A 12,649-nucleotide genomic window follows, 5' to 3' on the forward strand; every position below is an offset into this window, starting at 1 on the left:
ACAGGGAGAGAGCGCGCCCACTGTCCAGTCCACAGACACAGAGAGAGAGAGAGCGTGCCCACTGCCATGCCTAATGGAGGTAAAGAATTTCCCCTGACGAACCCAGACTTAGTTTTCGTTGTTAGCTCACCTTCCCAACTGATTTTCTGAGTGTCCTACCTGCCTGGTTTTCACTTTGTTCCTTCCTTTCATTTGTTCGTTCATGAGACCTTTGTATTGTTGTCTAGTCCCGTATTTATTGCCTGTCCCTCGTTGTCGTTTAGAAGGTAGTGGTGACCCGCCGCAGTCCATGTGGTGTAGGCAGACTCTCAATGTTGGTAGAGAGGAAGATCCAAAATTTTACGCAGTGACAGTGACAGAATGGTGATAGCTTTCCAAGTCAAAATGGTGAATGGCTTAGAGGGGAGCTTGCAGGGGATGGTGTTCCCATGTATCTGCTGCCCTTGTCCTTCTAGATGGAAGTGGTCATGCCTTTGGAAGTTATGTATGAGAAGCTTTGATTTTTGCGCAGTGTCTTGTAAATGGTACACCTTGCTTTCATTGTGTGTTTGTAATGGAGGAAGTGAATGCTGAAGATAGTGGATGTGGTGTCAATCAAATGAGCTGCTTTGTCCTGGATAGTTTCAAGCTGCTTGAGTGTTGTTGGGGGCCACACTTATCCAGGCAAGTGGCGAGTATTCCATCACACTCCTGACTTGTGCCTTGTCAATGGGGCAGGTTCTGGGGAGTAGGGAGGTGAGTTAATTGCTGTAGGTCTCCAACCTGCAGTTGTAACTGCGTTATTTATATGACATGTCCAGTTCATTTTATGCTCAATGGTAACTGCCAGGTTTTTGATAGATGGAGATTGTGTTAGTGATGTCATTTGGAATGACCATATCTTTTTGGTTAAAATTGTGGACTAAATTGAGAAAAGAATCTGTTTGGACCCAGGGATTGCAAGGATTGCTACCTGGTTGGATGATAAGTAACTCTACCCTCATTGTGAGCACTGTTTACACAGCTGTGGGTTACAGTAGTGTTTGCAGACAGACTGGAGCCAAGGGGTTGTGTTCTGGTGGAGGTTTGATTGGCAACTAGAAGCTGATTGGTTTGTGAACTAGCGACCACTTACCAATGACAAAAGTCTTCTGTCTGCCAACAGTTATGTGATTGGCTGTCAGGTAGCTGAAGAGTCTAGGGCTGTGAACAACGTACAGGGAATCCTTCAGACCTCCAGCAGCTCGGGAGGTCTCTCTGTCCTCTGGTTTTCTCATATTCGACCTGCTTTAATTACAATCCTGGGCCCGAAACGTTAACTCTGCTTTCTCTCCACAGATGCTGCTTAACTTGCTGAGTTTCCCCAGCTGTTTCTGTTTTTGTTTCTGTTAAGATGCTCCTTGTGCTGCTGCTTCACAATTGTCCTTCTCCAGATTCGTTCACTGGTTTGCAAGAGGCATGGGATGGCTGGTACACTTCTAAAAGGCCTGTGATTTATCAGTTAGCAGTCAGAGCTCAGCATGACTGCAGAAGGAAAGATAAACTGTATTTGTGACATCTCCAGACTTGAGGCTTGGATTTCCAGTACACTACCCCAGTGAGGGGTGACAAAAGCTGAAGGCTGAACTGATATTGGATTCAAATCAGGCTTTGAGGATTTGAGTGTGGTATTAGTAAATATCACAGAAGGAGGAAAACGCCAGATTCTGTATTGCATTTAACAAATGGCATTGGAAGCAGTCAAGGCTTCCTTGCAGGTGACATTATACCTGGCGGCTCTGAGGAAGGCAAGAGATGTGTTGATTGACTTGGCAGGTAAGCTGGGTGTTGCGTTGTCTTGGAGAGATGAAAAGGCAGAGATATTTGAGGGACTAGCACTGCGCTTAGATTTAGAGGAAATACTAGAAAGTTTCTGCTACTCTGGGTAGTGGAAAATCAGAATCCGTTGCAGTTAAAGCAGCTTGAATACGAAACAATGAGAAAACCAGAGCTGGCAGAAAAAGTTATGGAATAAGCAGAAATTGACAAACAATGAGACGAAAGAGGAAATGGCCACGGAACTGTGAACAGGAATTAGAAGTGAGAGAGAAACCACGGACAAGGGACATGAAATAAAAGCTTAAAATGATGCAGTTAAAACAGGAGATGTCCGATGCAGTTACTGGTGGGGAAAATCTGTGTCTTAGTTTGAGATACAGTAAGGAAATGTTTAAGTTTGTATAGGCCTGACCAAAATGAGAAGATGTGGGAGCATTCTTTGTCATTTGAGAAAATGTCCAAATAAATTGGACGAAAGAAGACTATGCGTTATTAATGCAGAGTAAGTTGACAGGTAAACCACAGGAACTCTATACCTGACTGTCAGACAAGCTTTCTTGAGATTGCGATGCAGTGAAGACTGTATTGAGTTGGTGCCTGAGGCATATAGGCAAAGTTTCCAGAACTTAAGAAAGTGGCCTGGGCAAACCTACGTTGAATCTGTAAGAGCTAAGCGAAATAATTTTGACGTGGGCACCAGCATTAAAAGCTGAAACCACATATGAAGCCTTTAAGATTATTCTCTTAGAGGAATTTGAGACCTCTCTGCCCTCCAGGGTAAGAACTCCTGTTGAGGACTGAAGGGTTGTGACTGGTGGCAATAATGGCTGACGATTGAGTTAATTCATAAACATGATCCTTTTTCCACAAATTCGAAAGGGAAAGTAAAAGGAAGGCAAATAGCAAGGGTAAGGAATGGATAGCTGGGAATGCCAGAAGGTGGTCTCCTCAGATCAGAAAGGAAAGCTCTTAAGGTGGAGGTCAAATTTGGAATCGAGGGTGTTCCCATTGTAAAAACATGGGACGGGTTTACTCTGCTGAAAGTTGAGGGGGAAGCCAGTGGCACATGCTGGAATTTGTACAAATGGGTTGAAAGAGGAAACTCGAGGAAACTCAAGGAAATGTCCACAGGGTCAGACTGTAGAGGCCTGAGGTAGATACTGCTGAGAGTGTAGAAGCAGTGAATAGGGTTGTTGAGAGATGTAAAGAGTTTATGTCTAAAGGGAATTTAACCCTATTTTGTCCAAAGGAACTATTCAAGCCTATAAATATATCAAGGGATACTGGAGCTACTCAAACTCTCTTGAGGAAAAGGATGTAGTTTGTCTTCTAGAGAGTTGAGTGAAAGTGTCGGTAAATGGGATAGGTAGAGATTATATTGGATAAAGTCCAACTGGGGTGTGACTTGTTGTCAGGCCTAGCTGTAGTCAGGTTAGTTAAGTAATTGCCTGGGGATGGGGCTGTTTTACTTTCAAGGAAGGATATGGTAGGAGTGAAAGTTATAGCTGAGCCTATCATCATGGAAACTCCAGTTGAGGCTAAACAGAAGTTGCAGGGATAGTTTCTGGCTTTGTTTTCCATTGTGGGTAGTGACCAGAGCAATGCCTAAACAAAGTCCATCAGCAGAGGTTAGAGTAATACAATAAGTAAATGTTGAGCTTGGTGAAACTCTATCTAAGAATGAGGACAGTTGAGAAGAAGTTTTTACCAGGATGTTGCCAGGACTGAGGGGTTGAGTTATAAGGAGAGGCTGAACGGGCAGGGTCTTTTTTCACTGGAGCATAGGAAGTTGAGGATGACCTCAGAGGTTTATAAAATAATGAGAGGTATACACAAGGTAAATGGCAGGTGTGTTTTCCCTAGGGTAGGGGATTTCACCACTAGGGGGTTAATATGGTGAGAGGAGAAGGATTTAAAAAAGACACGGGGGGCAGTTTTTTTACAGAGGCGACTGAGGAAGTAATGGATGTGGGTACAGTGACAACATTTAAAAGACATTTGGATAAGTACATGAATAGGAAAGGTTTGGAGGGATATGGGCCGGGAGAAGGCAGGTGGGAGTAGTATGGTTTGGAAGCACGGACTGGTTGGACCGAAGAGTGTGTTTCTGTGCTGTATGACTCTAAACGTTTGCTAGGTTTTTGTGAATTGGAAGCAGACCCAGAGTTAAGGAAAACCTAGCACAGACGGCTCACACTGACAGGGAGGCTGAAGGTGTTCCTGAGTGATGTGATGTTCCGATGAGGAAGTGGAGACATCCTCTCAAACCTGTGGGTGAATAATAGATGGTTATTCATCCAACAACGGTACTGCCTGGATATCAATAGGAGCTAATGCGAGTAACGTGTAAAATTCCTATATCAGGCTACATAGGAATACGGAAAATGCAGGCATAGATAAACAGGTATTTTATATGGGCCAGCACCTCCTAGATGTCAGAAGGTAGGAGAACCTCAATGTGGAATCCGATACCTATACCAGTTTTTGAGGAACTCTTTAGCTGAGTGTGAATGGATTGTATAGGCCCATTGCCAAAAGCAGGTCATGATCGTATCATTTACAATTGTGAACATGGCAACCCAGTTCCCCGAAGCCATGCCTTTCGTTACAGCCAGGGTCACAGCAGAGAAGCCTACACAGTTTGCTCCTCATTATGGATTACCAGTTGAGATACAGTTTGATCAGGGTTCTAGAGTCTTCTGAGAAATCATGAACAGTTTGGGTGTAAAAGAGTTGAAGTCAACCATGGACAAGCACAGGGAGCTTTGTGGAGGGACCATCTGCCTCTCGAAACCATAACTAAGGCAGGCCATCACAAATACCTGCAGGATCGAGGTGAAGGATCAAATTTCTTGCTATTTGTTGGTAGGGATTCCACAAATGAATCCACTGGGTTTAGTCCATTTGAATTAATTTGTGGTCATGATGTGAGAGTGTTACTACACAGAGACAGGGAGGCAAACCAAATCAGCCTTTCTATCTCCGTACTTGCAACACCACAGTAAAATTAACACCTTCAAAATTGACTCAAGTGGTTCCCAACCAGACTTTTTTGAATAACCAATCCCAGACTGTGCGAATAATCAATTCCGGACACTAGTTTGTAGATTAAACAAAGAATTCAGTAATTTTATTAATAATATCATAAACTTGAGCCGAGCAAAATTGAACAATGTAATCTCATTGATGTCTATGTCTAAACCCAATAACCATTGCTTTCAGCCTCATTTACACAAAAGACAGACAGTCAGACAAACAAACACAGTTAAAGGGATAAATAGAAGGAAATATCAAAACTGGCTAGATTACTTCTAAGCCTTTCCTGATATGGTATTCCACATGTATAGATTGTTTCTTGGTCAATTTTCCAAAGATGTCGATCAAGGTCACCTTTTCAGCTCACTCTCAGGAAGTCAGTAATATCTCTAACTTTTAAAAAAAAAACCCCGAAAGAACAGTGGATGCTGGAAATGAGAACGAGAAACAGAAGTTGTTGGAAAATCTCAGCAGGTCTGGTGGCGTCTGTGGAGAGAAATTGGAGTTAATGTTTTGGGTCTGGTGACCCTTCTTTCAGAATCCTTGTAACTTGTACTTGCAGCTTAGTTTCTGTTCTTTGAACTTCCAGGAGCTGATAATGGGATGTTAGGCAGGGAGCTTTGAAATCTCCATGCTGTAGCATTCACAGCCAAAACTCCTCCTTGCAGAAAACATTGTCCAAAACCTGGTTCAAACTCTGGCTTCAATCTGCCAGACTGACCATCTCCCCAATTACCATTCAGTCTCTGCCATCTGCTTGAGTACAAGTCTTATCCACACTTGCTGGGCCCAATTCTTCATTAACGGCCAACATTTGCTCTCTGGTTAAGCAACACAGCTTTCCTCCAGTGTTGCAGGGTCCATAGAACATTTAGATCAAGAACCAACCTGTAATTTAACTCCCAGGCTTGGCCTCTCAAACAACAGCTTATTTGTTTGGGATAACACAGTGCGGAGCTGGAGGAACACAGCAGGCCAGGCAGTATCAGAGGAGCAGGAAAGCTGACGTTTTGGGTCGGGACCCTTCCCCATGGCCTAAACGTGGATTTTACCAGTTTCAAAAATCACCCCCCACCACCCCCAGCCACATCCTATGACCAACCCTCCCTCTCATCCCCGCCTCCTTGACCTGACACAACCTGTCCATTATCTCTCCCACCTATCCACCCCTCGCACTTCACTGACTAATCCCCACCACTACCTACATGCACTGACCTATCACCATAACACCTACCTTCCCCAGCCCCACCCTCCTCTCTATTTATTTGAGCTCCCTTCCCCCTCCCCATTTCTGAAGAAGGGTCCCATGCCAAAACGTCCTGCTCCTCTGATGCTGCCTGGCCTGCTGTGTTCCTCCAGCTCCACACTGTGTTATCTCTGACTCCAGCGTTGGCAGTTCTTGCTATCTCAGCTTATTTGTTCGGTTTATATTTTGTTTTTAACACGAGCTGCTGCTCACCATCCAAAGGTTGGTTCTCAGTTCAAAGCTCAAAACGAACACTGATTAAAAGAATGAAAACTTAACAAGGGCTCTGACAAGAGGTCCATTAAAATTAATTAGGGAAGAAGTTCTTAAACAGAAAAGATATCATCTTCTGGGAAGAGTCAAAGGAATATAATATTACATTGGGGCTTCCTTTGGAATCAGCAGTTTAGATACCAGGGAGACCTAAACAGGAACACTTTATTAATGATGCTGACACCTCTACAGCCAGTTCTAGACTAGACTCCAGCTCCGCTTAAGCATTTAGGAGAGAACACATCCTGAGTGAGAGTCAACCCGAGTGAATTTTTGCAAATTTGGAGAATTTGTGCGGAGGTTTCTGCTTTTTATTTTGTTTCATGGTCTGTAAGGTTTTATTTTTGTGATTTATAGTTTGTAAGGCTGTATTCTTCAGTTTCAACTGGGCAGAGGCTGCGGACTTCCTGTTTAGTTGCTGCAGCTTCAGGGAGCTGCTGATTAGGAAAACACCCTTCGGCCCATCAAGACTGTACAACCAATGTTACACTAAATCTACAGTAGCCCCACTGAGTGTCATCGAGCTGTACAGCATGGAAACAGACCCTTCGGTCCAACTTGTCCTTGCCGACCAGATATCCTAAATTAATCTGGTTCCGTTTGCCAGCATTTGGCCCCTATCTCTCTAAACCCTTCCTATTCATGTACCCATCCAGATGCCTTTTAAATGTTGTAATTGTACCAGCCTCCGCTACTTCCTGTAGCAGCTCATTCCATGCAAGCACTACCCTCTGTGTGAAACCGTTGCCCCTTAGGTCCCTTTTAAATTTTTCCCCTCTCACCTTAAACCTATGCCGCCTAGTTTTGGACTCCCTTACCCTGGGGAAAAGGCCTTGACTATTCACCCTATCCACGCCCCTCATGATTTATAAACCTCTATAAGGTCACCCTCAGCCTCCGACACTTCAGGGAAAATAGCCCCAGCCTATTCAGCCCCTCCCTATGGCTCAAACCTTCCAGCCCTGGCAACATCCTTGTAAATCTTTTTGTAAATCTGACCTTCAGTCTCACAAACATCTTCTACCAAAGCCCTCTGTCTCCTGTCACTAAACCAATTTTGGATCCAACTTGACAAGTTATGCTGGATCCTACGTACTTTTACTTTATTTCTTTGAACCCATGTTTGATTTATTATTGTCCCCATGTACCTAGGTACAGTGAAAAGTTTGTTTCAAGTGCAGCACAGGCAGATCATACCATTAAAAGGTCATAGGATAATAGAACAGAGAGAAGAATACAATGTTACAGCTGCAGGGAGGCGCACAAAGAGCGAGATCAACATTAGATTTAAAATTAGAGGGGTCCATTCAGAAGTTTATTAACAGTTTTGTATCTTCTGCCCGCCAGGAGAGGTTGGAAGAGATTCTAACCGAGGTGGGAGGGATCTCTGATTATGTTGGCTGCCTTCCCGAGGCATCGAGAAGGATATTGGAAGGCTGGTTTGCGTGATGGCCTGGCCTGGACTGGACTGTGTTGTGTTCACAACCCTCTATGGTCCTGGGCAGAGCAGTTGCTGTACCGGGCCTTAATGCATCCAGATAGAATGCTTTCTCTGGTGTATCTATTAAAAATTGGTAGGAGTCTTTATGGATGTACTGAATTTCCTTAGCCTCCTAAGGCAGTAGAAGTGTAGTTGTGCCCTCTTGACCATGTGGAACCTTGTCAAAGGCCTTGCTGAAGTCCATATAAACTGCATCAATTGCCCTACCCTCATCTACGCGCTTGGTAACCTCCTCGCAAAATTTCATCAGATTTGTTTGGCATGATCTCAGTCTGATGAAGCCGTGTCAACTATTTAAAATGGACCTAAGGGGCAACTTTTTCACCGAGAGTGGTGCGTGTATGGAATGAGCCGCCAGAGGAAGTGGTGGAGGCTGGTACAAACCTTGCCCCGTGTAAATGGAGATTAATTCTCTTCCTCAATGTTTCTTCCAATAGTTTTCCTACCATTAATAAAATCCACTGATCTATAGTTCCCTGGTCTATCTCCATTACCCTTCTTGTAAAGTGGAACCACATTAGTTGTCCTCCCATTGTCTGGCACCTCTCCTGCAGCTTGAGACCATAAAAAGTTTCACTGAGGCTCCCTGTTATTTTCTCAGTCATCTCCCACAGCAGCCTGGATACGGTTCATGTTTCGTTTTCAAATGATGGACTGAAATCAGAATTGTTTCATCACCGAGGATTGCTGCGTGGTTTTCAAGCAAGTAACTTGACCCTCATTGTGAGCACTGTTCTACACAGCTTGCAGGAGCTGGTGTAGTTTGCAGACAAACTGAAGCTGAGGGGCTGTGTACTGTTGGACCTTTGGCTGGCAGCAAGAAACTCATTGCTTTATGAACTAGTGACCAATTACCAATGAGAAAGGTCTTCTACCTGCCAGCAGTTAGGTGATTGGTTCTCAGGTAGCTGAACTGCCCGGAGCTGTGAACAAGGTACAGAGAATCCTTCAGCTATTTCCAAAACCATCACAAAAGTGAATGCTTTTATAGAAGTACTCAGAATCAGAATCCACCCCCCCCCCCCCCCCCCCCGGCCAAATAATCTGACTTTTAGATCAAGGTTGACAGAAAGCACAGGCACATTCTTAATCAGAATCACTCTTTATTGCAAATTGCTGGATTCTGGCAACAGGTCACCGGTTATGAGCCATCTATGGATAACACTATTTGTTAATACTCTCATCCCATTGTAAGCTCCCTCTCTTGTAGAGAAAGGCAAATAAAATGGGTGTTATGGACTGGGGGAATGTCTGAGAATGCATTTCAGCAGTCCCTGTCCACAGCACTTGCTGACATTGTCCCAGTCAGAAAGCTGCTTCTCATTCATCCTACTGTTACTTTCTCTGGTTTGTAGGAGGCACAGGGTGGCTGATTCACTTTCCTATGAAGATCTCTGTATTATATGTTCAGTCACAGCAACTGATGAGGGGGCATAAACTGGCTGTCTTCAGGCTTGATACCCTCTTGGTGTACTGCAAAACAAAATTGCCTTCCCTTCCAGAGATCCAATTGCTTCAGTCCCTAAACATTTGCATTCCCAAGCTGTGCAGCTACCTGGGGACCCCCGGTCGGAGTTTTGTTGGCAGGCATGTGGGCCTTGGCCTTGCTCTGATGAAGAGTCATCTAGACTCTAAACGTAAGCTTGCTCTCTCTCCATGGATGCTGTCTGATCCACTGTGATCTCCAGCATGTTTTTTTTCAGGCTTTGGCCAGTGATATATGACTGGGTCACTGTTTCACAGACCAATCAGCTCCTGTTGCTGGTCAGATTACTGTTTACACACGCACAGCCCCCTTGCTGCGGCCAATCTACACCTAGCTTCACCCCACCTCCCCCCGCCGCAGCAGTGTAAACAGCACTTACAGTGAAGGCCAGGGAGTTCCTTTTAGAAAATCCAGCAATTCTTCAACTCTCCTTTGTTTTTAAAACCATTCTTTTCCCATATGAGTCCACAAGCAAAAATGCAGGAGAATAAACAGATGAAGAGAGGGACAGGGTGTAAATCATTGGGTAATGTGGAAAGGAGGGGATAGTATGTAACTATCATTGGGTAATATGAAAAGGAAGAGAGTGTGATTTACACACTGATTTATATATTGTCCCTTACCCCTTCTACTCTAACCAGTCATTTGCATGTTGTCCCTTATCACTCCATGTTACCCAGAGTTTTACATACCGTCCCTTACCCCTCAATCAATGAAATGATTTGCACACTATCTTGCTTTTCGACATCACCCAGTGATGTACACACTGTCCCTTATCTCTCTGCGCTAAGCTGTGATTTACACACTGTCCCTTACTCCCCCAACATTAGCAAGTGACTTACATGCTGACTCAACCCCTCCCCATTTTCTGATGAAGGGTCTAGGCCCAAAACGTCAGCCTCTCTGCTCCTATGATGCTGCTTGGCCTGCTGTGTTCATCCAGCCCTGCACCTTGTTGTCCCTCCCCGTTATGCTGTGATTAAACTCTGTCCCTTAACCTTTCAAATCACCAGTGATTGACTCTGTCTTTTTTTTAAACATTTGTGGCATGACGGTGTTGCTGGCTAGGGCAGCATTTATTGCCCATCCCTAATTGCCCAGAGGGCAGTTCAGAGTCAGCTACATTGCTGTGGGTCTGGAGTCACATGTAGGCCAGACCAGTAAGGATGGCAGTTTCCTTCCCTAAGGGACATTAGTGAACCAGATGGGTTTTTCCCACAATGTAGTCGCAGTCATCATTAGATTCTTAATTCCAGATATTTATTGAATTTAAATTCCACCATCAGCTGTGACGGGATTTGAACCTGGGTCCCCAGAACATTATCTGAGTTGCTGGATTAACCGTCCAACGATAATACCACTAGGCCGTTGCCTCCCCCTCCACAATATGCTGTGACTTACACACTGCCCCTTGCTCTTTGACATGACCCAGTGATTTACACACTGCATATTGTGGAAGGCTAAGGAACAGTCATTCCTCTTTGTTCCTTCAACCCAATATTGCTCACTGATGTGCGCACTGTCTTCAGAGATCTTGCTAAAACTGTATAAGGCACTAATGAGATCACATCTGGAATATTATGAAGGATATTGGTGCCAGTATCTAAGGAAGGATTGGAAGCAGTCCTGAGAATGTTCGCTAGGTTGGGACTGGGTGTGGAGGGACTGTTTTACAAGGAGATATTGATTTGATTGTGCCTGGATTTGTTAGAGTTTAGGAGAATGAGAAGTGACCTTATTGAAATATACAAGACTCTTGTGAGACTTGACAGGAGAGATGTGGAGAGGTTGTTTCCCCTTGTGGGAGAGTCTAGGGCCAGAGGGTGGAATCTCAGTCAGGGGCTCACCCACTTAAGACAGAGATGAGGAGCAATTTCTTCTCACGGAGGGTAGTGAATCTGTGGAATTCCTCATTGTAGAGGACTGTTGAGGCTGGGTCATGAAGTATGTTTAGACAGACAGATTTTTAATTAAAAGAATTGAGGGTTATGGGAAAAAGCAAGAAAGTGGAGCTGAGGATGATCACATCAGGCACAATCTCATTGAATGGGCTGAATGGCCTACTTCTGCTCCTACCTCATGGTCTTATGCTAGTTTATACACTCTTCCCTACGGACACAACTGTTTCAAACTCTACAACAGTCCCTGCCCGTTTGTATTCTATCCCTTAGCCCTTCCAGGTGACCCAGTCATTTGTAGAGTGTCCATTACACTTTCCCCTTACATGTTTATACATGAGTTTTTACAAGCAGGGGTGGATGTACTTTACTGTTTTATCACCGACTGCTTTCCCTACAGCTAGGGACTATATTCTGTGCTGTCTCTGCCCTGGGAGTGTTTGGTGCAGACAGTGTAGAGAGAGGTTTACTCTGTATCTAAGCCCTGTCCTGGGAGTGTTGGATGGAGACAGTGTAGAGGGAGCTTCACTCTGTATCTAACCCCGTGCTGTCCCTGTGCTGGGAGTGTTTGATGGGGGGCAGTGTAGAGGCAGCTTTAGTTTCTGTTTAAAAGCGTAGAGCGGGTTAACTCTCTCAATCCTTGGCTGTAGCTTTGAAATGTTTGGTGTGTCGACAGATGTGCCTAGTTTTCACATGTCATACCTTGACCAGCTGGGTTTTGTTTCCTGTCTCTTGCAGATATCTGGTCAGCTGGTTGTGTGCTTGCAGAGCTCCTTCTTGGACAGCCCATTTTCCCTGGCGATAGTGGAGTGGACCAGCTGGTAGAGATCATTAAGGTGAGCAGGAACAGTTTGCACAATGCGGAGGGTGGCTGAGGATGAGGCTTGCTGATTGTGGTTGGTATCTATCTCTTTCTTTCTAACCAAACCCTCTTTTTCTTTTGCTTTCTTCCACTTGCATGCTCTTCCCCATGTTCTCTCTCCCTCACTCTCTTTTCCTCTCTCCTCTCGTTGTCTCTTCCCGCTCGCTGTCCTGCTTGCTCTGCTCTCCACCACACGTGTATAAACTTTCTGCTCTCCCTCACACACAGTTTCTTACGCTCTCCCCCGCCTGCGCTGTTGCTGTCCCTGCCCCTCTTTCTCCTCCGTTGTCTCTCTCTCTGGACACCCCTCTCCTGGGGCTAGGTTTGCCCAGCTGTAATGACCACTCCTGTTGGTTACACATAGCCTAGCCCCTGGTCACTCACATGGTGCTGTGTATCTGTTATAAAGGGGCTGCACCCTGAACCAGATATTGAGCCATTCAAACCCCACATCCACCCTGAGTTCCACAGCACACGATGGTGATATCACTGCCTCCCACAGCCATCACATTGCCCTGCATTACTACCACCTTACTTCTGTCTTCCTCCA

General features: G+C 44.9%; 1 protein-coding gene across 1 annotated transcript in view; it reads right to left on the reverse strand.

Moving 5' to 3' along the window:
• Positions 1-12,453: 12,453 nt before the first annotated feature.
• LOC109926640 (glycogen synthase kinase-3 alpha-like) overlaps positions 12,454-12,649 on the reverse strand; it is a 13,516-nt gene continuing 13,320 nt past the window's right edge. The window contains exon 6 of the mRNA XM_048620568.1: positions 12,454-12,518. Within this exon, the coding sequence (XP_048476525.1) occupies positions 12,454-12,518 (65 nt within the window). The remainder of the gene's footprint in view (positions 12,519-12,649) is intronic.

Source organism: Rhincodon typus, chromosome 47, assembly GCF_021869965.1.
Source record: "Rhincodon typus isolate 14 chromosome 47, sRhiTyp1.1, whole genome shotgun sequence".
NCBI classification, from domain to species: Eukaryota; Metazoa; Chordata; class Chondrichthyes; order Orectolobiformes; family Rhincodontidae; genus Rhincodon; species Rhincodon typus.